General features: G+C 50.8%; 1 protein-coding gene across 2 annotated transcripts; it reads left to right on the forward strand.

Annotated features, from left to right (window-relative positions):
- Positions 1 to 247: 247 nt before the first annotated feature.
- LOC133362745 (tumor protein 63-like) lies at positions 248 to 8440 on the forward strand. Of its 2 annotated transcripts, XM_061581670.1 has the most exons (9): positions 248 to 298; positions 390 to 547; positions 2062 to 2361; positions 2871 to 2962; positions 3060 to 3169; positions 3486 to 3604; positions 4192 to 4324; positions 5755 to 5848; positions 7967 to 8440. In XM_061581670.1, exons 3-9 carry the CDS (start codon positions 2094 to 2096, stop codon positions 8381 to 8383), a joined length of 1233 nt encoding a protein of 410 aa, XP_061437654.1. In that variant the 5' UTR covers positions 248 to 298; positions 390 to 547; positions 2062 to 2093; the 3' UTR covers positions 8384 to 8440. The 2 variants fall into 2 exon arrangements, with proteins under 2 accessions (XP_061437654.1, XP_061437655.1); XM_061581671.1 differs by lacking the exon at positions 248 to 298 and having other exon boundaries at positions 365 to 547.
- Positions 8441 to 20718: the final 12278 nt, after the last annotated feature.

Genomic DNA, 20718 nt, shown 5'->3' on the forward strand with positions numbered 1-20718 from the left:
ACACGTGACCCCCCCCTCGCACGTGACCACCCCTTGTGCGTGACCCCCCCCCTCGCGTGTGACCCCCCCTCGCACGTGACCCCCCCTCGCACGTGACCCCCCTCGCACGTGACCCCCCCCTCACCCAAGACCCCCCCCTCACACGTGACCCCCCTCGCACGTGACCCCCCCTCGCACGTGACCCCCCTCCCTCACATGTGATACCCCCCCCCGCTGACGTGACGTCACGCGGCCACGTGGGAGCCAGGAAATGGTCACGTGGTTGGCTTTGCTGCTGCTGCCGCCATCTTGATCTGTGGTGAGACGTTCGTTTTGTGGTTGTTGTTGTTGTGGTTGTTGTGGTTGTTGTTGTTTACCAGGTACAGCCGCGCTGCTTCTTTGTTTCGTAGGGGGGACGTCGAGTGAGTTGCACAGCTGTGGAGTCGATGTCCACGTGGTATCGTGAGCACGTGGCAACAGCAGCAGCAGCAGCTTGTGTGTGTCAAGGCCACGGGAGGGCTGCTGGTTCTTGCTGGAATTCTCACGACTGATGACGATTGCTTGTGTTGTGAGCATTTTTATTTTACCTTTTTAAATCCTTTATATTAAGTTCACTTGCTTGCGCGCTTACTTACGACCGTGCAAATCTTTCGGTCGTTTTTTAACCCTCTTCCCGTGATCCAATCGAGCTGACATGTTGCACACAGACTCGTTGTGCGAGACAACTTTTTAGGAAAATGTTTTTTTCATATTTAATTTAAAATAGCAATGTGATAAAAATGAAACTTTATTACTCAAGAAAAACAGAAATGAATAATAAAATAAAACCGATGCCACGCATATAAAGGATTTATAGTGAAAAACTTTGTTTTTACGGGTTAATTTTTTTCAAATTTTCTTGCTGTGGATTTCACACCTGATGATGATTGCTTGTGTTGCAGGCGAAACGCCGTGAGAATTTTAATCGGATCGCTAATGGCTCTGATGATGACAGTTGCTGTGAGAGTTGTATTTACCTAGCTACAATGCCACTGGTCATTCTAGTGAATGGGCGGCACAGATGCTAATGCAACAGCAATGCCATTTCGAGGGTGTGGAATTTATCCTGTTATGTACGAAACTTGAGAACCCTAGCTACATACAATGTCTGCTGCCAGTTTTATAGGGCTGAACATTGAAAATGTCTAAGTGTACAATGATTGCGATTACCATGTCTCTATAGTCGTGGTTGAAGAGACATTGTAATGTTTTTAAACTATTTTATCTTTTCCTGTAATTTCTTGAAATTCTCTTTTGGCTGGTTAAGTAAAGACATGCCTTACAATGGCTGCCCATAAAAAAAATTGTTTTCATGCATTTGTTTTCTGAGCCATTTGTTTTAGTGGCCAGGTACTGGGCCGATTCTGCTGTGAGACCCGAGTGTGTGCTTCGCCGGGGAGAGATGTAAAAATGTAGGTGAAGAATGAAATAAAAATTAATTTAAATAAAATAATAAAAATCACGACGTTTCGGAAGCAACACAAGCTTCCGTCTTCAGGTGAAACTGTCACAGCAAAATATCTGTATCACCTGAAGACGGAAGCTTGTGTTGCTTCCGAAACGTTGTGATTTTTCTCTTCTTCTTGGTTCTTTCGGTAAAGTCGTCACGTAGAAGGGAAGTAATAAAATAATAAAAATAAAACATAATAAAATAATTCTCACGACGTTTCGGCCACAACGCAAGCAGCCGTCCTCAGGTGAAAACCAGGTCTGTCGGGGAGACAGCGTCTGAATGAAACAGCACACGAGCTTGGAGCATATATATAAGCTGGGTTGGAAGGGGGGGAAAGGGCGCTTCGACAAAAGAATTTGCATATCAAGAGGAATTTAGCATATTTATGGGAAATGCAGGAATGTGATTAGTACTACTCATGCCCGTGCATTATGCAGGATTAGCAGCATCAAAGGGAGGGCATGTGGGAAATGCAGGTATGTGATTAATACTAATTATGCCCGGGCATTATGCAGGATTTGTGATTTTTATTCTTTTATTTTAATTTCATTTTTTACCTACGTGACTTTACCGAGTATGAATCCTTGCAGTCGCGAAAGCTTCAAATCTCGAAGATATCAAAATGGACGAGCAGTGCATGCATCAGGACGATGAGGAGCTGCAACAGCAGCAGCAGCAGTCTCCAAACAATCGGAAGGCTCCTTCACGCACCACGCAGAATGCAGCTCAGTCTGTGCAGCAGTATCCTCCTGCCTTGGCAGAGGCAGCAACCCAGACGTGTCAGTCTCCACAGGCTCAGCCAGTTAAGCACACCCCACAAGTGCCTAAGGTGTCTTCTGGCAGCAGTCAGCGAGCGAGTGGAGAGGCGGCTTCTGATTCAAGCTCCCAAGGTGATCACTTTGACTGCCCCTTGTTTACACACGCATGCTGCTGTCTAGCTATTAAGACACATTTGAGGTTTTTGTAAATTATATAATTTCACTAATAGGGGTTTTCCCCTTTTTTGTGGCAACAAAACTGACACCTTTTGCAAGGAATCATGCTTACATTAACCACTATACTTGCAGTCAAATGCAAACAAAAAACACAACTCTGATAATGTATGCATTGTCTTTGAAACTGATTGGTCCACACCAGAGACAGCTTTCTTTAGAGCCTCGTCTCATATGGTGTTCGACCAGATGACGCCAAGTATTGTGGTTAATGTAAGCATGATTCCTTGCAAAAGGTGTCAGTTTTGTTGCCAGAAAAAAAAAAGGTGAAAAACCCTATTAGTCTATTTTGCTACTGGCAAAGGAGGTCCCATGATGACGTCATTTCAATGTATTATTCTGAAGAAATTGTCCCTGCGTGTACTCGCCTTACCTGTCCGCTTTTTGCCACTTAACCAAATCCTCAGGCTGCGTGAAAGTGGTGCACGACATGCTGATGACTTCAAGCAACTGCGGCAGCAATTGGCCATCCGACCAAGAAGACATATTTCGCCTCCTGGTAAGTTACCTGCTTTCGTTTAAATTCCTCGCAATCACATGTCACAATAAGCATTTGATGTTTTAAAGAATTTGCTCTGCGGTCTGTATGTATGTAGGTGCATGGGAGAGAACATTTTGAAATATTAAAGAAAATCAAGGAAAACCTGGAGCTGATCCGAACGCTGCCCACGGATGCCAATGTGTTGCGCAACCTGCAGCAACAACAGTACGTGAACACGAAATAGACAATCGTTGCTCTTGCGAGAGAAGTTCCCGATTGCTGCTGTAATTAAATGGTAGCAACAGAAGGGAAGTAATAAAATGATAAAAATAATAAAATAATTCTCACGACGTTTCGGCCACAACGCAAGCAGCCGTCCTCAGGTGAAAACCAGGTCTGTCGGAAAGACAGCGTCTGAATGAAACAGCACACGTGCTTGGAGCATGTATATACGCTGGGTTGGAAGGGGGGGAAAGGGCGCCTTGACAAAATAATTTGCACATCAAGAGGGTTAATTTTTTGGGTTTTTTCTCCCTCCCAGATACGTGACGGAATTGCGTGGCAGGCCGTTCAACCTCAGCCGACACGGCAGCGAGTGTTCACAGGAAGTCTTGGCCGGCAGCCAGGGACCCTCCAGTGCCGGCGAAGGTTCCTCACCAGGTGACGCAAGCTCTCCCTGCTCGGCGCAGCACGTTTCTCTGCACGGAACGTGGCGGCACGCGGTAGAATTGAAAGACACGACACAATTTGCCACAAAGTGATACGCAGTCTTCTTGGTTCTTTCGGTAAAGTCGTCACGTAGAAGGGAAGTAATAAAATAATAAAATAAAACATAATAAAATACAATTCTCACGACGTTTCGACCACAACGCATGCAGCCGTCCTCAGGTGAAGAACAGGTCTGTCAGACGCTGTCTTTCTGACAGACCTGTGTCCATGATAAAATACAATTCCATGATAAAATACAATTCTCACGACGTTTCGGCCACAACGCAAGCAGCCGTCCTCAGGTGAAGAACAGGTCTGTCAGACGCTGTCTTCCCGACAGACCTGTTCTCCACCTGAGGACGGCTGCTTGCGTTGTGGCCGAAACGTCGTGAGAATTATTTTATGAAGTTTTATTATTTGATTACTTCCCTTCTACGTGATGACTTTACCGAAAGAACCAAGAGGATGAATTCAATATTACTCGTATATGTGTTGAGGTGTAAATGGTTTTATTGCGAATGCTCATCCACTGGTTGCAGGCGTTGCACAGGATGTTGTGACGGGTGAAGCGAGTGGATCCAATGGTCCCCCACGGCCACCGGACGGAGACAACCCACCGGCCCGGCTTGGAACCCTGCCGGACAGCGGCAAGCCTGGCAACGCTCTTTACAAGTAAGTGCCCTTTAGGTGCATCATCGTCGCCACCTTTGAACATCGTCGTCATTTTTTGATTTAAAGCTTTCGTGACTGCAGGGATTCATCTTCTTGGTTCTTTCGGTAAAGTCACCACGTAGAAGGGAAGTAATAGAATAATAAAAATAAAACATAATAAAATAATATAATAATATATTAAAATAATATAATAATGTTGTTTTCCTTCTACGTGACTTTACCGAAAGAAGCAAGAAGATCGTCATCATTCACGCTTTGAAAAAAATTACAAATAAATGAAAGGGATTCTTTGCTGAAATAACCTTTTCTACTCTATGAGACATCTCTTTTAGCGGTGGCAAAATATAGTAGTAGGTTTTTACCCTTTTAAACTGGTACAAAACTGACACCTTTACACAAGGCATCATACACCTTGAGACATCTCTTTTAGCAGTGGAAAAATATAGTAGTAGGTTTTTACCCTTTTAAACTGGTACAAAACTGACACCTTTACACAAGGCATCATGTTTGCAATAACCACAACACAAGTAGTCAAAAATGCTAATAAAAAGAAGCAACTCTGATAATGATAATAATATGCACTGTACTACTAAACCTTTTCTACTGTTGCGTCTGCACACTCCATTCTATTTCATGATGTATAACTGCTTTATTAAAATGGCTTATCCTTGACGTATTCTATGCTGCAACATCTTCCCTAGTCACTGGGTAGGTGGGTTGGTATTGGCCTCGGATATTCTGATGAGCACTCTACACTGCATTAGATATTTTTAGTTGACTTGCGTTGTTTATAACACTCCTTTATTATATACGAGTCTGGGTTCTTCAAGTGTTTAGTTTTATCTGTGTATACTCGACTACAATACTTAAGTCGGTGGGTGAATTAAAACAAAGCAAAGTTCATCTTCTTGGTTCTCTCGGTAAAGTCACGTAGAAGGGAAGTAATAAAATAATAAAACATAATAAAATAAAATAATATAATAATATAATATACATGATAAAATAATTCTCACGACGTTTCAGCCACAACGCAAGCAGCCGTAACGTCGTGAGAATTATTTAATTATGTTTTATTTTTATTATTTTCTTTTTATTATATTATTATTTCCCTTCTACGTGACTTTACCGATAGAACCAAGAAGATGAATCCCTGCAGTCACGAAAGCTTTAAATCGAAAAGCAAAGTTCGTAATGCAGTTTGGGCTGATTTTTGCACTTGGATTTCCAATAAAAAAAGTCATTATTTTCCATAGGGATATACAGTACAAGCAATGTAAGTGTTGCTTCACATGTTATTTCTAATCGCAATGTTGACGGAGTAAAAATGTGCAACTTAATGTAATTCAGCCGTACAAAGTACTTGTTCGTGCTTCTTGTATTTGGTATTAACATTTTGGAGCCTTGTGTGTGTTGTTTTTTCGTGTCTCAAGCTTCCTGAAACAAATCGACTGCTTGGAGTTTTTGGAGAATTTCACTTCACGTGGATTGTCGAGTGTCCAACAGCTGATGGACGTTACTCTACAGGCAAGTTCCTACGGACGCTTCCATGCAAACTACGTGTGTTTTTTAACGTTTACAGGATTGGGATTTATTTTTAAGTAGTGCAAGTTTTTCTGCAACATAAAAAATGCACAAAGAAGCATGGAGAAGATGGAAGGTTGGAATTAAACTTGTAAAGAGTTAATACGTGTGTAGGTGAGGGTGAGTGGTGAGGGTGAGTGGTGAGGGAGAGGGGTGAGTGGTGAGGGTGAGTGGTGAGCGTGAGTGGTGAGGGTGAGTGGTGAGGGTGAGTGGTGAGGGAGAGGTGTGAGTGGTGAGGGTGAGTGGTGAGCGTGAGTGCTGAGTGGTGAGGGTGAGTGGTGAGGGTGAGTGGTGAGTAGTGAGGATTGTAGTGCCACAAGAGGGGGCTCTGGGACCCTAGGCAGAGAAGCCCTTGGCGGCAGGCGCTAGGATCCCAGGCACCCCAGACAGTTAAGCCCCTTGGCGCCACCAACGGGGGGGCTGTGTGTGCTCTGTGGGATACCTGGGGGCGCACACAACCCCACCCCTCGTTGGGCACGAGGCATAAAAGGGCAGCTCCCTGGACGATCGGGGCCAGTCGCAGCTCAAGACCCGCCAGCCAGCCAGCTTAGGACCCTGGACCCCCTCGTCCCGCTTGTCCTTGTAAGGGCCGGGACGCTGTGAGGGCCAGTGGTGGGACTCTGGGACTCCCGGCTCTACGTCCTTGTAAGGGCGAGTTCCGAGGAAGCCAGAGTCCAGACCCACACCTTGGCTGGGTCGGGTCAGGTAGCCTCCCCTAGGGTAATTGTAGCCGGAGGACCCCAGAGCGTAGCCAGAGTAGTGTATCTAGGCTGTGTACCTAGGCTGTGTATCTAGGCTGTGTACTTAGGCTGTGTACCTAGGCTGTGTACCTAGGCTGTGTACCTAGGCTGTGTATCTAGGCTGTGTACCTAGGCTGTAACAGAGTATCAGGACTGTTGGAGTGTTGTATTGTAATAAAGAAGTTACCTCTACAAGTGTCTCCGGAACCCATTACACGTGGATACCGAAACATGCAAATAAGAAACATTGACAACTGCAAAAAAGTAGATGGGCTTGGGCAAGGGAACATCACTGGACTGCATTGTGGCTGGGAAACAAGACCAGTGTTGGAATGGCATCCAAAGTAGAGCACACATCACCAAGATGACCACCACAGAGATTCGAGTTGTGAGAAGATTAGTTCGTGTGTAGTTGATAGATGGATCGTGGTCACATAGCTCGAGTGAGGAGGCTGAGGAGTCCTGATCCAGTAGTGGGTACAAAAAAAACACATTCCTCCTGCGGAGGGAGTGGGTAGGAACGTTGGGTTGCTCGGTCAATGGCCAACTGTGAGGGCGGGCACAAGCCGTCGTGAGTAGGTTAAACGTTGCGTTTTATAAGGGCACCACGGGGTGACCAGCCCCTCCCCACCCAGCCCCACCCCTCCCCACCCAGCCCCTCCCCACCCTTCCCACCCAGCCCCACCCTCCCCTCCCCACCCAGCCCCTCCCCACCCTCCCCTCCCCACCCAGCCCCTCCCCACCTTCCCCACCCAGCCCCTCCCCACCCTCCCCTCCCCACCCAGCCCCTCCCCACCCTCCCCTCCCCACCCAGCCCCACCCCTCCCATTTTTGGATGCACGACAGACAGACACAATAATCCCCTGTGGGCTGGTGGAACCAGGTGGTTCCTACCGGTAATACCGACTGATTTTGTACATTAATTGCTCTGAGGAATACACGTCGTCAGAAATTTGAAGAATGTTGTATCGTACACTATGGGAACCTCATTTGCCAGTAAAAATATCATAATTGTTTTTTTACCCTTCTATCTGGCAACAAAACTGACACCTTTTTACAAGGAGTCATGTTTGTATAGACCACAATACTTGTCTCGGGTGTGGACCAATCAACTTCAGGGACAGTGCACATTATCAGAGTTATGTCTTTTGTTTGTATTATGACTGCAGGTATTGTGGTCTATGCAAACATGACTCCTTGTAAAAAGGTGTCAGTTTTGTTGCCAGATAGAAGGGTAAAAAACCAATTATCAATATTGTATCGCTGAACACAAGTTGGTGTGTGTGTGTGTGCATATTTTCTGTATTTCGCTGGATTTTAGGACTTGGATGAACTGGGAGTCCCAGAAGCCAAAAAGCGACTGCTGCTGAGTGGAATCGAAGAGCATCGTGTGTCGACCACGATCTCCAGCGAGACGACACTGCAGCGCTCGTCCAGTGAAGAGACAGTCCACCTCAGCTCCGAAGACGACGACGATGACGGCATCGACACCAAGGACGGCATCCGTGCCAAAGTGTTCCCAGCGCTGCGGCCCTCTGGCAGGAATCTGTCCTCTGTCGGCAATCGGTATCGCAAAAGCAGCATTGTCAAATACAATTTGCGAGCGTACGCTCGCCAAGCCGTTGCCCTTCCTCGTGCTGGCAGCTGGGGAGGCAGTAGCAGCCTGGAGGTGCCCAGGAGCAAGATGCCAAAATTGTCTTCATGCTCTGACATCGAAGAAGAAGAGGGGCTGGAGTGAGGAGAGGAGGGGGGTAGCGATAGATGGATGATGGTGGGAGGTTGTGTGGGCCGTGGGATGCACTTTGTATGAAAAGCCCTTGGGGTAAATAAGCTGGTGTCTTTCGATTGAAAGCTTTCGTGACTGCAGGGATTCATCTTCTTGGTTCTTTCAGTAAAGTCACGGTCGACAGCCCTGTTCTCCACCTGAGGACGGCTGCTTGCGTTGTGGCCGAAACGTCGTGAGAATTATTTTATGATGTATTATTTTATTATTTCCCTTCTACGTGACTTTACCGAAAGAACGACGTTTCGGCCAGAACGCAAGCAGCCGTCCTCAGGTGAAGAACAGGTCTGTCGAGAAAACAGAGTCTGTTTTTATTTATTATTATTTTATTTCCATTCTACGTGACTTTACCGAAAGAACCAAGAAGATGAATCCCTGCAGTCACGAAAGCTTTAAATCGAAATTCCTTTGAGCTTGCTTGCATAGTTTTTTTTTTACAGAATGCAGTCAATAAAATATAAAGCAGCATCTTGGCTTTACTACCCAAGGCAGGAACTTGTCTCTTCCAAGAAAGAAGTGAATGACTTGTCAGTTTTGTTCCTACTTAATTTTGGAGCTTTCGTGACTGCAGGAATTATTCTTTGGTTTTTTCGGTAAAGTCACGTATAAAGATAAAACGTACCGTTTAAGTCATCTGGAGTTGAAATATACAACACGTTTTGTTTCCATGCAGAGGAGATAGCCATGTTCAGAGCCATGTGCTTTTTTGTTGTGTTGCATTTGCTCGACTGTTGAAAGATCGTTTCAAATTTGCATCTTTGGGAAGGATGAACACGAAGTGGGAAGGTTTTTGCAAAATCAGATGTTCTCATACTCCAGGAGATTGTTGTACGGGGTCTGTCTGCTATAACCTACTTGATAAAAACCCCAAAAATGCCTAAATAAAGTTGATTTGTGACATGTTCCATTCTGCAAAGTTTTATAGACTTTGCTGCTGGTAGCAGATGTAGAGAGAACAACACCTGTCTACACTTCATGTTTATGGAACTGTCTTAAGCGTATATATGCAGTGGGTTTTTTAAAATCCTTTATATTAAGTTCACTTGCTTGCTTGCTTAGGACCGTGCAAATGTTTTGGTCGTTTTTTAACCCACTTCCCGTGATCCAATCGAGCTGACATTTTGCACACAGACTCGTTGTGCGAGACAATTAATGTTCGTGAAAATTTTTTTCCAAAATTTTACACTTTTTAGGGAATTTTTTTATAAATATTGAATTACCAAATGCTTAATGGTGGCAGGCAATCATCTGACCCATAGGTGGCAGCCATCTCAAGCCAGAGGACGAGAGGACTCTAGCCGCCACGCATATAAAGGATTTATAGTGAAAAACTTTGTTTTTACGGGTTAATTTTTTGTTACAGGTAGGAACAACAGTTCCCCACTGCCCACCAGGGATTATTTGTCTGTCGTGCATAGCCCCTCCCACCGTGTAGCACGCTCGCGGATTGGTTGAAGTGCGTCACGTGACCGCGAGCTTTCTGCCCAACCAAGTTCCTAGCTGGCCACTGTGAAGGAACGTGATTGTGCTGTGGATTCAGAAACCCGAGTTTGAGGGTGACATCCGAACTGCTGATTGTTTGGGCGCTGACCACTGGTGAAGTACCCGTCTGGTCACTCACTGCCTTCATCTTGGAGTGGATTGAAAAAGGGCTGTTGATATTATTGAGCTTTGATTAAAAGCCAAAAACCTTTAAAGTACAATTTGAGGAATTGTTTTTCTGGATAAACCACTCGGAAAAAATATATCCAATGTTTGAGTTTGCATAAGGAGTCCAAAACCACCTGTACGTTTTGCAATGTGCTTTATATTTTGTAGCAATCGCTGCCTTTCATGTAAACTGGTACCAGGTGCATACAGCGCATGGGAACGTTCAATTCGAATGCGCAATTCCCTGGAATAGCCACAGTGTTGATTTGTTTAAACAAGTTTTGACAATAAAAACAACTCTCTTTGAACCGTTAACACGATCTTTTCTGACGGTGTTTTTAATCCAATGTGGCGCGATAGAAACATTTTATTTGCCTTCGTACACGGGTTGATATTGACGGAGCACAGGCGAGTATCACTTTGACGCTGGGGTGGATTGAGCGCAGATATTTTCGTCGGGGGTAGCTGAGCGAATCGCCGTGTGGTAATGATGCCTCCAGGTGTGTCAACCGGGATGTTCTGTTCTGGATCGCAAACAACAAAGCACCTAACACTCACACTCACACACCTACACACCTAACACTCACACACAGACTCCTACACACACCTAACACTCGCACACAGACTCCTACACACACCTAACACTCACACACACCTAACACTCACACACACCTAACACACACACACACCTAACACTCGCACACACCTAACACTCACACACACCTAACACTCACACACACAGTCTCCTACACACACACACAGACTCCTACACACACCTAACACTCACACACCTAACACTCACACACACCTAACACTCGCACACACACACACAGACTCCTACATACACCTAACACTCACACACCTAACACTCACACACACCTAACACTCACACACACCTAACACTCACACAGGTGACTGATGGATGAGCGGGAGCGACGCTTTGTAAACTCGCCTTCATCGTCTCCCTCGCCGACTCGCCGAGTGTTTGTGTTGTTGTTGTTGTTGGAAACGTCCCGACGTCAGATTGAAGCTTGGACGGGCGAGCCAAGGGAAGTTCCAGCAGCGGAAGAAACTCGTCACGTTGCAGACACCGTGTGACGCGTACCACGTGACAGAGACGCCAACTCCCACGTGCCCTTGAATGCCCCTTCTCGGTTCAAGCGGCGCCCGTTCTGCACGCACAAAAGTGTGATTTTGATGATGAACGAACCAAGGAGCAACGAATAAATAAAACCCGGACGACGCCGTGGCAAATCGGAGTTCTGTCTGCTGCCAATTCTCGTCGGCATCTCTGGCGCAACGCGGATCGCACTGCGCGCGTTCCTCGCCCGTGCCGGCCACACGGTTGATATCGGCAACAACGACGGAGCGAGATAAAATAGCCGCCTCCTATAATTTACGCTTCAACTAAAAAACAAGTATAACCCGTAAAAACAAAGTTTTTCACTCTAAATCCTTTATATGCGTGGCGGCTAGAGTCCTCTCATCATCTGGCTTGAGATGACTGCCACCTATGGGTCAGATGATTGTATGCCACCATTAAGCAATTGGTAATTAAATATATTTTTGTCCTAAAAAGTGTAAAATTTTGTAAAAAAAATTTAACGAAAATAAATTGTCACGCACAACGAGTCTGTGTGCAAAATGTCAGCTCGATTGGATCACGGGAAGTGGGTTAAAAAACGACCGAAAGATTTGCACGGTCGTAAGCGCGCAAGCGAACTTAATACAAGTACAAGTATAACTCGTAAAAACAAAGTTTTTCACTAACAGGTCCCTGCGGGGTGGGCTGGTAGGAACGAATAACCAAATAATATAAACATAATGTATTGTTACACTTGTTTAGCCAGAAAAGCCTCACTGAGTCTAAAGGTTTTTGTAGGGTCCTGCCAAGTGTTTGCAGTAGGGGGCGATGTTGCTACACCTAATCGGACGGACGGACGATATAATCTATTGTAGGCTGGTTCACTTCGTTCCTACCAGTATAAATCCTTTATATGCGTGGCGGCTAGAGTCCTCTCGTCCTCTGGCTTGAGATGGCTGCCACCTATGGGTCAGATGATTGCATTGCACCATTAAGCAATTGGTAATTAAATATATTTTTGTCCTAAAAAGTGTGTGTCAGTGTGTGTGTCAGGCTGTGTGTCAGTGTGGCGAGGAGTGGTGGTGCAGCGGTTAGCGCGCTGCACTACGAACCCGGATCCCCGTGTTATATTCCCGCTCACGGCCAAAACCAGCGACGATTACCTGAACCGGCACTGCGCCTCCCCCGGGTCGACTCAGCCTCAAATGAGTACCTGGTGCGGTGTGTAAACATCGCCACTGGGGAGATAAAGGCGGCCGGGCGTGGTGCTGGCCTCCCACCCCCTCCTCCACCGTTCCGGCCTTATAGGTGCTCGCTAACAGCACTTGCCCCAACAGCCTGTGCAGGCTACACGGGTGATCTTTGTCTTTGGCGCGCGCCCTCGTTGCCTGCCCCCTCCTACATGATCAGCGTCGTATTGCGCCTTTGGGCGTCATCTGGTCCAACACCATGTGAGACTAGGCTCTAAGGAAAGCTGTCTCGGGTGTGAACCAATCAACTTCAAGGACAGTGCACATTATCAGAGTTATGTCTTTTGTTTGTATTACGGGGCACTCTCCGCCGCCGCCCTGCGGGGGGGCTCCCGCGGACGGCCGTGCGAGCCGCTCCTCCGCCCTCCTGCCGCCTCCGCTGCCTCCGCTACCGCCGCCAGCTCGCTCCATGGCAGATCGCTGCGGCTTCTTGTTGCTGTTGAGGGTGGTGATGCAGCGAGAACAGCTCCCTGTATCATCACAACCATCACCAACCATCACCAACCATCACCACCATCACCACCACCCATCACCACCACCACCATCACCACCTCCACCACCACCACCACAACCATCACCACCACCATCACAACCATCACCAACCATCACCAACCATCTCCACCATCACCACCACCACCACAACCATCACCACCACCATCACCAACCATCACCACCATCACCAACCATCTCCACCATCACCACCACCATCACAACCATCACCACCATCACCACCACCATCACCACCATCACCACCATCACCAACCATCAACACCATCACCACCACCATCACCACCATCACCACCATCACAACCATCACCACCATCACCACCACCATCACAACCATCACCAACCATCACCACCATCACCACCACCACCACCATCACCACCACCATCACCACCATCACCACCACCACCACCAACCATCACCACCACCACCACCATCACCACCATCACCACCACCATCACCACCATCACCACCACCACCACCATCACCACCATCACAACCACCATCACCACCATCACCACCATCACAACCATCACCACCATCACCACCACCATCACCACCATCACCACCACCATCACCACCACCATCACCACCTTAATTACCAGGCTACAGTCTACATTATAGACTGTCAGTACACTCACCCAGCTTAATTAGCACCACCACCCCCACACCACCACCCCCCCCCCCACCACCACCCCCCCCACCACCACCCAACCCCCCCCACCGCCACCCCCCCCACCACCCCCACCACCCCCCCCACCACCCAACCCCCCACCACCCAACCCCCCCATATGCGGTTTGACGTCACTGAGACTCACAGAGCCAGACTGAGGCTCCCACAGGGTTCAGTGTTAATCACCGAGACTCACAGAGCCAGACTGAGGCTCCCACAGGGTTCAGTGTTAATCACCGAGACTCACAGAGCCAGACTGAGGCTCCCACAGGGTTCAGTGTTAATCACCGAGACTCACAGAGCCAGACTGAGGCTCCCACAGGGTTCAGTGTTAATCACCGAGACTCACAGAGCCAGACTGAGGCTCCACAGGGTTCAGTGTTAATCACCGAGACTCACAGAGCCAGACTGAGGCTCCCACAGGGTTCAGTGTTAATCACCGAGACTCACAGAGCCAGACTGAGGCTCCCACAGGGTTCAGTGTTAATCACCGAGACTCACAGAGCCAGACTGAGGCTCCCACAGGGTTCAGTGTTAATCACCGAGACTCACAGAGCCAGACTGAGGCTCCCACAGGGTTCAGTGTTAATCACTGAGACTCACAGAGCCAGACTGAGGCTCCCACAGGGTTCAGTGTTAATCACCGAGACTCACAGAGCCAGACTGAGGCTCCCACAGGGTTCAGTGTTAATCACTGAGACTCACAGAGCCAGACTAAGACTCCCACAAGGTTCAGTGTCAATCACTGAGAATCACAGAGCCAGACTGAGGCTCCCACAAGGTTCAGTGTCAATCACTGAGAATCACAGAGCCAGACTGAGGCTCCCACAAGGTTCAGTGTCAATCACTGAGACTCACAGAGCCAGACTGAGGCTCCCACATGGTTCAGTGTCAATCACTGAGACTCACAGAGCCAGACTGAGGCTCCCACAAGGTTCAGTGTCAATCACTGAGACTCACAGAGCCAAACTGAGGCTCCCACAAGGTTCAGTGTCAATCACTGAGACTCACAGAGCCAGACTGAGGCTCCCACAAGGTTCAGTGTTAATCACTGCGACTCACAGAGCCAGACTGAGGCTCCCACAGGGTTCAGTGTCAATCACTGAGACTCACAGAGCCAAACTGAGGCTCCCACAAGGTTCAGTGTCAATCACTGAGACTCACAGAGCCAGACTGAGGCTCCACAGGGTTCAGTGTCAATCACTGAGACTCACAGAGCCAGACTGAGGCTCCCACAGGGTTCAGTGTTAATCACTGAGACTCACAGAGCCAGACTGAGGCTCCCACAGGGTTCAGTGTTAATCACTGAGACTCACATAGCCAGACTGAGGCTCCCACAGGGTTCAGTGTTAATCACTGAGACTCACAGAGCCAGACTGAGGCTCCCACAGGGTTCAGTGTTAATCACTGAGACTCACATAGCCAGACTGAGGCTCCCACAGGGTTCAGTGTTAATCACTGAGACTCACAGAGCCAGACTGAGGCTCCCACAGGGTTCAGTGTCAATTACTGAGACTCACAGAGCCAGACTAAGGCTCCCACAGGGTTCAGTGTCAATCACTGAGACTCACAGAGCCAGACTGAGGCTCCCACAGGGTTCAGTGTCAATCACTGAGACTCACAGAGCCAGACTGAGGCTCCCACAGGGTTCAGTGTCAATCACTGAGACTCACAGAGCCAGACTGAGGCTCCCACAGGGTTCAGTGTCAATCACCGAGACTCACAGAGCCAGACTGAGGCTCCCACAGGGTTCAGTGTCAATCACCGAGACTCACGGTGTGATGTGTTGTATTCTCTACATCGTGTTCTTCTCTCTCTGTGTGATGTGATCTCTCTGTGTGTGTGTGATGTGTTGTTCTCTGTGTGTGTGTTGTATTCTCTCTCTCTCTGTGTGTGATGTGTTGTATTCTCTCTCTGTGTGTGTGATGTGATGTGTGTGATGTGTTGTATTCTACATCGTGTCTTCCTCTCTCTCTATCTGTGTGTGATGCGAATGGTCAAATGACGCGACCCCATCTCTCTCCATATCTTGCTGTGTGTATGTGACGTCCTCTCTCTCAATCTCTCTATGAGTCTCTGTGGGTCCCTGTGTCTCTGTGGGACTCTATGGGTCTCTGTGTGTCTCTGTGGGTCTCTGTGGGGGTCTCTGCGTGTCTTTGTGTGTCTCTGTGTGTCTCTGTGGGTCTCTGTGTGTCTCTGTGGGGGTCTCTGTGTGTCTCTGTGGGGGTCTCTGTGCGTCTCTGTGGGTCTCTGTGAGTCTCTGTGAGTCTCTGCGTGTCTCTTGCTTGTCTGCAGGGAATGTTGCCGTTTGCAGAGTCGTCAAACTATCCAGTCTCCATCCACTTCGATTCCCCAGGGCGGTGAGGATACACTCACCCACTCACCCACCCACTTACCCACTTACCCACTCACTCACCCACTTACTCACCCAGCCACTCACCCACTTACTCACTCACCGTCCCACTCACCACTCACCATCCTTACCTCTGTTGTATCGTAGACGGAGGTACTCGGAGACGGAGGTTGAGTTAGGGGCTTCCGCCAGGGTTTATTAACACTTATCACTATCCCTGGTTCCCTCTTTACCCCTTCCACTATCCCCGTTCCTCCAGTGACCCCGCTTACGTTACGGGGTCTCCCTTATATACCCTCGGAGGGGTGATGTCACGTGCACTGCCCAGCGCGTGCGACCCCACGTCCCGTGAGGTCACCGCACCTGACAGCGCACACGACGCCACCACTCTCCACTACTCCTCTACATCACCCCCCCCCCCGTAAAAAAAAAACAGCCGACCCGGCTGCAATCAACCTTAGGGCAGCACGGCCCTTCAAGCAGAACAGTAACAACAAAAAAACAAAACAAATAGAGCCCGAAGGCCTCATCCGCCGGATAGCGCCGAACGGGCGCCAGGGGCTAGGCCCGCTGAACGGCCATCAGGGCCGTCACCGGAGCCGCACCCCCCTCGAGCGGGTATGCGCTGCTGGCCCGCTCCCTCGTGCGGTGTCCGCCACCCGTGCAGGTGGGCCGTCAGCGGGCAACAGGCCCACCGCCGTGGCCTCCGGTGCCTGGGGGGTCTCTGTCGGCCTCACTCGGAGGGGCCTGGGGGCACACACACAGGTCGGACGTCACCTCCGTCAACGAGACCCGGCCGGTCAGGCACGCCGGATACATCATCAGCCGGCCGCTCCGGAATTGGGGTGGATCCCCCAGGGTAGATGGAACATAACGTTTGAGCCGGGACGGGTGCACTATCCACTGCCTGCGACCGAATCGAATCCGGACGCATTGCGGCCGGCGGACCTCCACAACCTCCACGGGTCCCTGCCAAGGGCGATGCAATTTGGCCGATGTGCCAACGGGGACCTGGGGACAATGCAGCCACGCTTTTTGACCCGCTACCCACGGGAGGCAGCTGCCTGGTGTTTTGGCAGCCGCTCATTAGCCGCCTGCCGGCTTGCGGAATTCTCGGCAGCGGCCTGTCGCGCCTCGCGCAGCCGGTCAAGTGCGACCTTCAAAGGGGTCGGCACCGACGACCCCTTCTTGGAGGAGCCAACGTCCATCTGGACGTGCACCGGGGGCTCCGGTTCCCTACCGTACATTAAATAAAAAGGCGAAAATCCCGTGGAGGCATGAGGGGCCAACCGATACGCCGCCAAGACCCCCGGGACGAACAGGTCCCAGTCTGACTGGGACGTGTTCACCTGGTGGCACAGCATGGACGTAAGGGTGCGGTTCAAGCGCTCTACCATCCCATCTGACTGGGGGTGGTAGGGCGAGGTGCGGATTTTCTTGGTGCCAAGGAGGTCACACACCTCCTTGAGCAACCTAGACGAGAAATTCCGCCCCTGGTCAGTCAACAATTGTTCCGGCGCGCCCTTGTCAAACACGTATCCCTGGACGAAGGCCTCGGTGATAGAAGAGGCCAACTGATCGACCAAAGGCCATGCCATGGGCCAACGTGTGAGGTACTCAACGCCCACCAAGAGGTATTTGTGGCCCCGTTGGGATGCAGGGAATGGCCCCAAAATGTCGAGCGCCACGAGCTCATTAACGCGAGAAACCCGGATGGACTGCAGCGGGGCCCGGTCCTGGACAACTGGGGCCTTCCTCCGCGCGCAGTCGTGGCAACCCTTCAAAATCAGTGCTACGTCACCCTCAACACCCGGCCAGTAATAGTCCCGCTTAAGGGTCAATAAGGTCTTGTGGTAGCCAAGGTGCATAAGCTTCTCGTGAATGGCTCGGGTTAATTTACCACGCAGGCTAGTGGCACAACCACACAATAGCGTTCCAATTGGGCATCCCAACGCATGAGTAGTCCGTCATGCACGGCGATCGCCGGGGCAGCCGACGAAGCTAAGCTCCGGGCGTTATGTCCGACACGGCGCCGTAGCTTCAGCAGAGAGGAATCCTCCATCTGCAAGCCGGACCATACCTCCCGGGGAAGTCCAAGGCCGAAATCTGCGGTCGACGCCGCAACCTGGAGGGGTGTCCGCCTCGGCCGACGCGACCAACTGGGCCGCGGCGTCCCCTGGGGCCTTGCAACGGCTAGAGCCCAGGGCGCAAGCACACCCGCCGCCTGCCGGCAATCGGGATAAACCGTCCGCATTTCCATGCTTGTGTCCCCTTCCTATGGATTACATCAAAAGGGTAATCCTGGAGCACTTCGAGCCAGCGAGACAGCTGACCCGAGGGCTGACTAATCTTCAGCGAATATTGCAGGGCCGCGTGGTCGGTTCGGACCGTAAACAGCCTACCGTACAAATATGGTCTATACAACTGAACAAAATAAACTATGGCCAAAAGCTCCCTCCGGGTCACACAATATCGCTGTTCCGTCGAGGACAGAACGCGACTGCCATAGGCTACCACCCTCTCAACCCCGTCGACCACCTGGGCCAGGACAGCCCCAATTCCCGTGTCGCTGGCATCGGTATCGAGCAGGAAGGGTTTCGTAAAATCCGGGTACCCCAAGGGCGGCGCATCCGCCAAGGCCGTGCGAAGCGCCGCAAAAGCCGCCTCCTCCTCCGCGCCCCAGTGAAACCTTTGTCCTTTGGCGGAAAGGGCGTGCAGTGGCTTCGCAATTGTCGCAAATCGCGGACAAACCGGCGATAGTACGATGCGAATCCAACGAAGCTACGCACCTCCGCGACAGATGTGGGAGTCGGCCACGTCCGGACACAAGCCGTTTTATCCGGGTCCGTGGCGACACCTGACGTGCTAACAATGTGTCCCAAATACCTCACCGATGGTTGTAGCAAGTGGCATTTCTGGGGTTTGAATTTCAAGCCAGCAGCACGCACTTTGACGAACACCGCCTCAAGGCGTTGCAAGTGCTCGCCAAACGTACGGCCAAAAACAATAACGTCATCCAAGTAGATTAGACAAGACTCCCACTGCAGCCCCGCCAAGACCATCTCCATGAGACGCTGGAAGGTGGCCGGGGCCGAATGGAGACCCATAGGAAGCCGATTGAACTCGAACAACCCCTGGGGCGTGCGGAACGCTGTTTTGGGTCTAGAGGCCTCATCCAGTGGCAATTGCCAGAAGCCGGAGAGCAAATCTAAAGTCGAAAGAACCGCGCGCCCGAGAGGGCGTCCAAGGAATCATCCATGCGAGGCAATGGATATGCATCAGCCACCGAGATCTTGTTCAATCTACGAAAATCGACGCAGAACCGGAGACTCCCGTCCCGTTTCTTGACTAGCACAATGGGGGCACCCCAAGGGCTAGTAGATGGGAGATGATGTCCGCCGCCAACATTTCCTCGACAGCCGAGCGGACATGATCTTTTTCCGCTGGGCTAAAGCGGTGGGAATTAAGTCGAATGGGGGCCGCGTCGCCCGTGTCTATGTGGTGGTCCAAAAGAGTAGTGCGACCCAGATCAAACTTACTTTGGCTGAACACATCGGTGAACCGTTCGATGAGGTCGCGGAGTTGCCGACGTTCCCCGAAGGACAACGAGGCATTCTCGTCGCACAACGTGGCGATCCATGATGCGTCGGGGTCCCCCGTGCGCATCACGCCCGCCACGACCCCTCCATCCGGGGCAGCGCTCTCGGGTGGAGGAGCCGGGGTTGCGTGTGCCAGGACGGCGCCGGCCGGGACTATGACCGGCAAGGGTCCGAATTGAGGACCTGCAAAAAAAGGTCCTGGCCCCCCGACACGGCTGTCAAGGCGCCCACCAACCCCTTCGTCCTTGAAAAGTAGCTTGACGGGGACAGGAGGATACCCGTCTCCGTGGAGCCCATTTCGAGCGGTTTGCGCAACCTAAGGGGTATCAGGATTTGTGACGCCGGTGGTACGGTCACCGGCACTTTATTCAAGGCCCGTACACCGGCGACCAAGGGAGACAGGACGGTAGGTGATTGTAGGAATTGCAGCCGCCTCCCTGACGGCATTTCCACACAGCCCTGGTCAACGAGAATTCGGATGGGCATCCTAGACAAAAAGTCGGTCCCCAAGAGGCATGGCACTGCCAAGGTCCTGGAGACCAAAATCGGCCCGGCCAACTCAATCTCGTCAACCCGAACCGACGCTACAACGTGGCCCAGGATGCCCAAACTGCCGCCGTTCGCGGCGACACAAGCCCCGCGAACCGGCCTTAATGGACCCACGCTGCGGGGTAGCAGCCCAAAAATGGCCTCAGAAATAATGGTGGCCGACGCCCCCGTATCCACCAGGAGGCGAACGTGCACCCCTTGCACATATCCTGCCACCGCTGAGGAGCCGGCAGCTGCCGCCACCATCCTATGCGCAAGCGCATCCCAGTGGCGGGTCTGTCTGGGCCATTGAGGGGGTGATGACGATGGTGCACCCGACCCTTCGAGGACAACCCCATGACGATGGGCCCTAGCCCCGCTAGATGCATGAGGTGAAGGGAGCGGGCCGCGCAGATGATGCGTCGCGACTCGCCTGGGCCCCGACCCGATGCCAAGGAGGGTCTGGGAGAAGGTGGAGTCCCTTTTCCAAAGGCCCCCGGGGCATTCCGGCAGCCCGCTCAATGTGGCCCCGCTGACCACAGCGGAAGCAGGCCACCGTGTCCGCCTCCTGTGGACGGGAAGGTCCCGGCCGCCCCCGCTGCTCCGGACGGCGACCACCCGTCCCCTTCCTCGACGATCGGGCATCGC

This window comes from Lethenteron reissneri, unplaced genomic scaffold (assembly GCF_015708825.2).
Source record: "Lethenteron reissneri isolate LAM-NWPU_2019-01 unplaced genomic scaffold, ASM1570882v1 scaffold_1603, whole genome shotgun sequence".
In the NCBI taxonomy this organism is placed as follows: domain Eukaryota; kingdom Metazoa; phylum Chordata; class Hyperoartia; order Petromyzontiformes; family Petromyzontidae; genus Lethenteron; species Lethenteron reissneri.

Excerpts from the sequence above, each read along its gene's own strand:
- LOC133362745 (XM_061581670.1), top strand. The coding sequence starts at position 2,094 with ATGGACGAGCAGTGCATGCATCAGGACGATGAGGAGCTGCAACAGCAG. Across the intron at positions 2,362-2,870 it reads TTCTGATTCAAGCTCCCAAG|GCTGCGTGAAAGTGGTGCAC; the intron begins GTGATCACTTTG and ends CCAAATCCTCAG. Across the intron at positions 4,325-5,754 it reads CCTGGCAACGCTCTTTACAA|CTTCCTGAAACAAATCGACT; the intron begins GTAAGTGCCCTT and ends TCGTGTCTCAAG.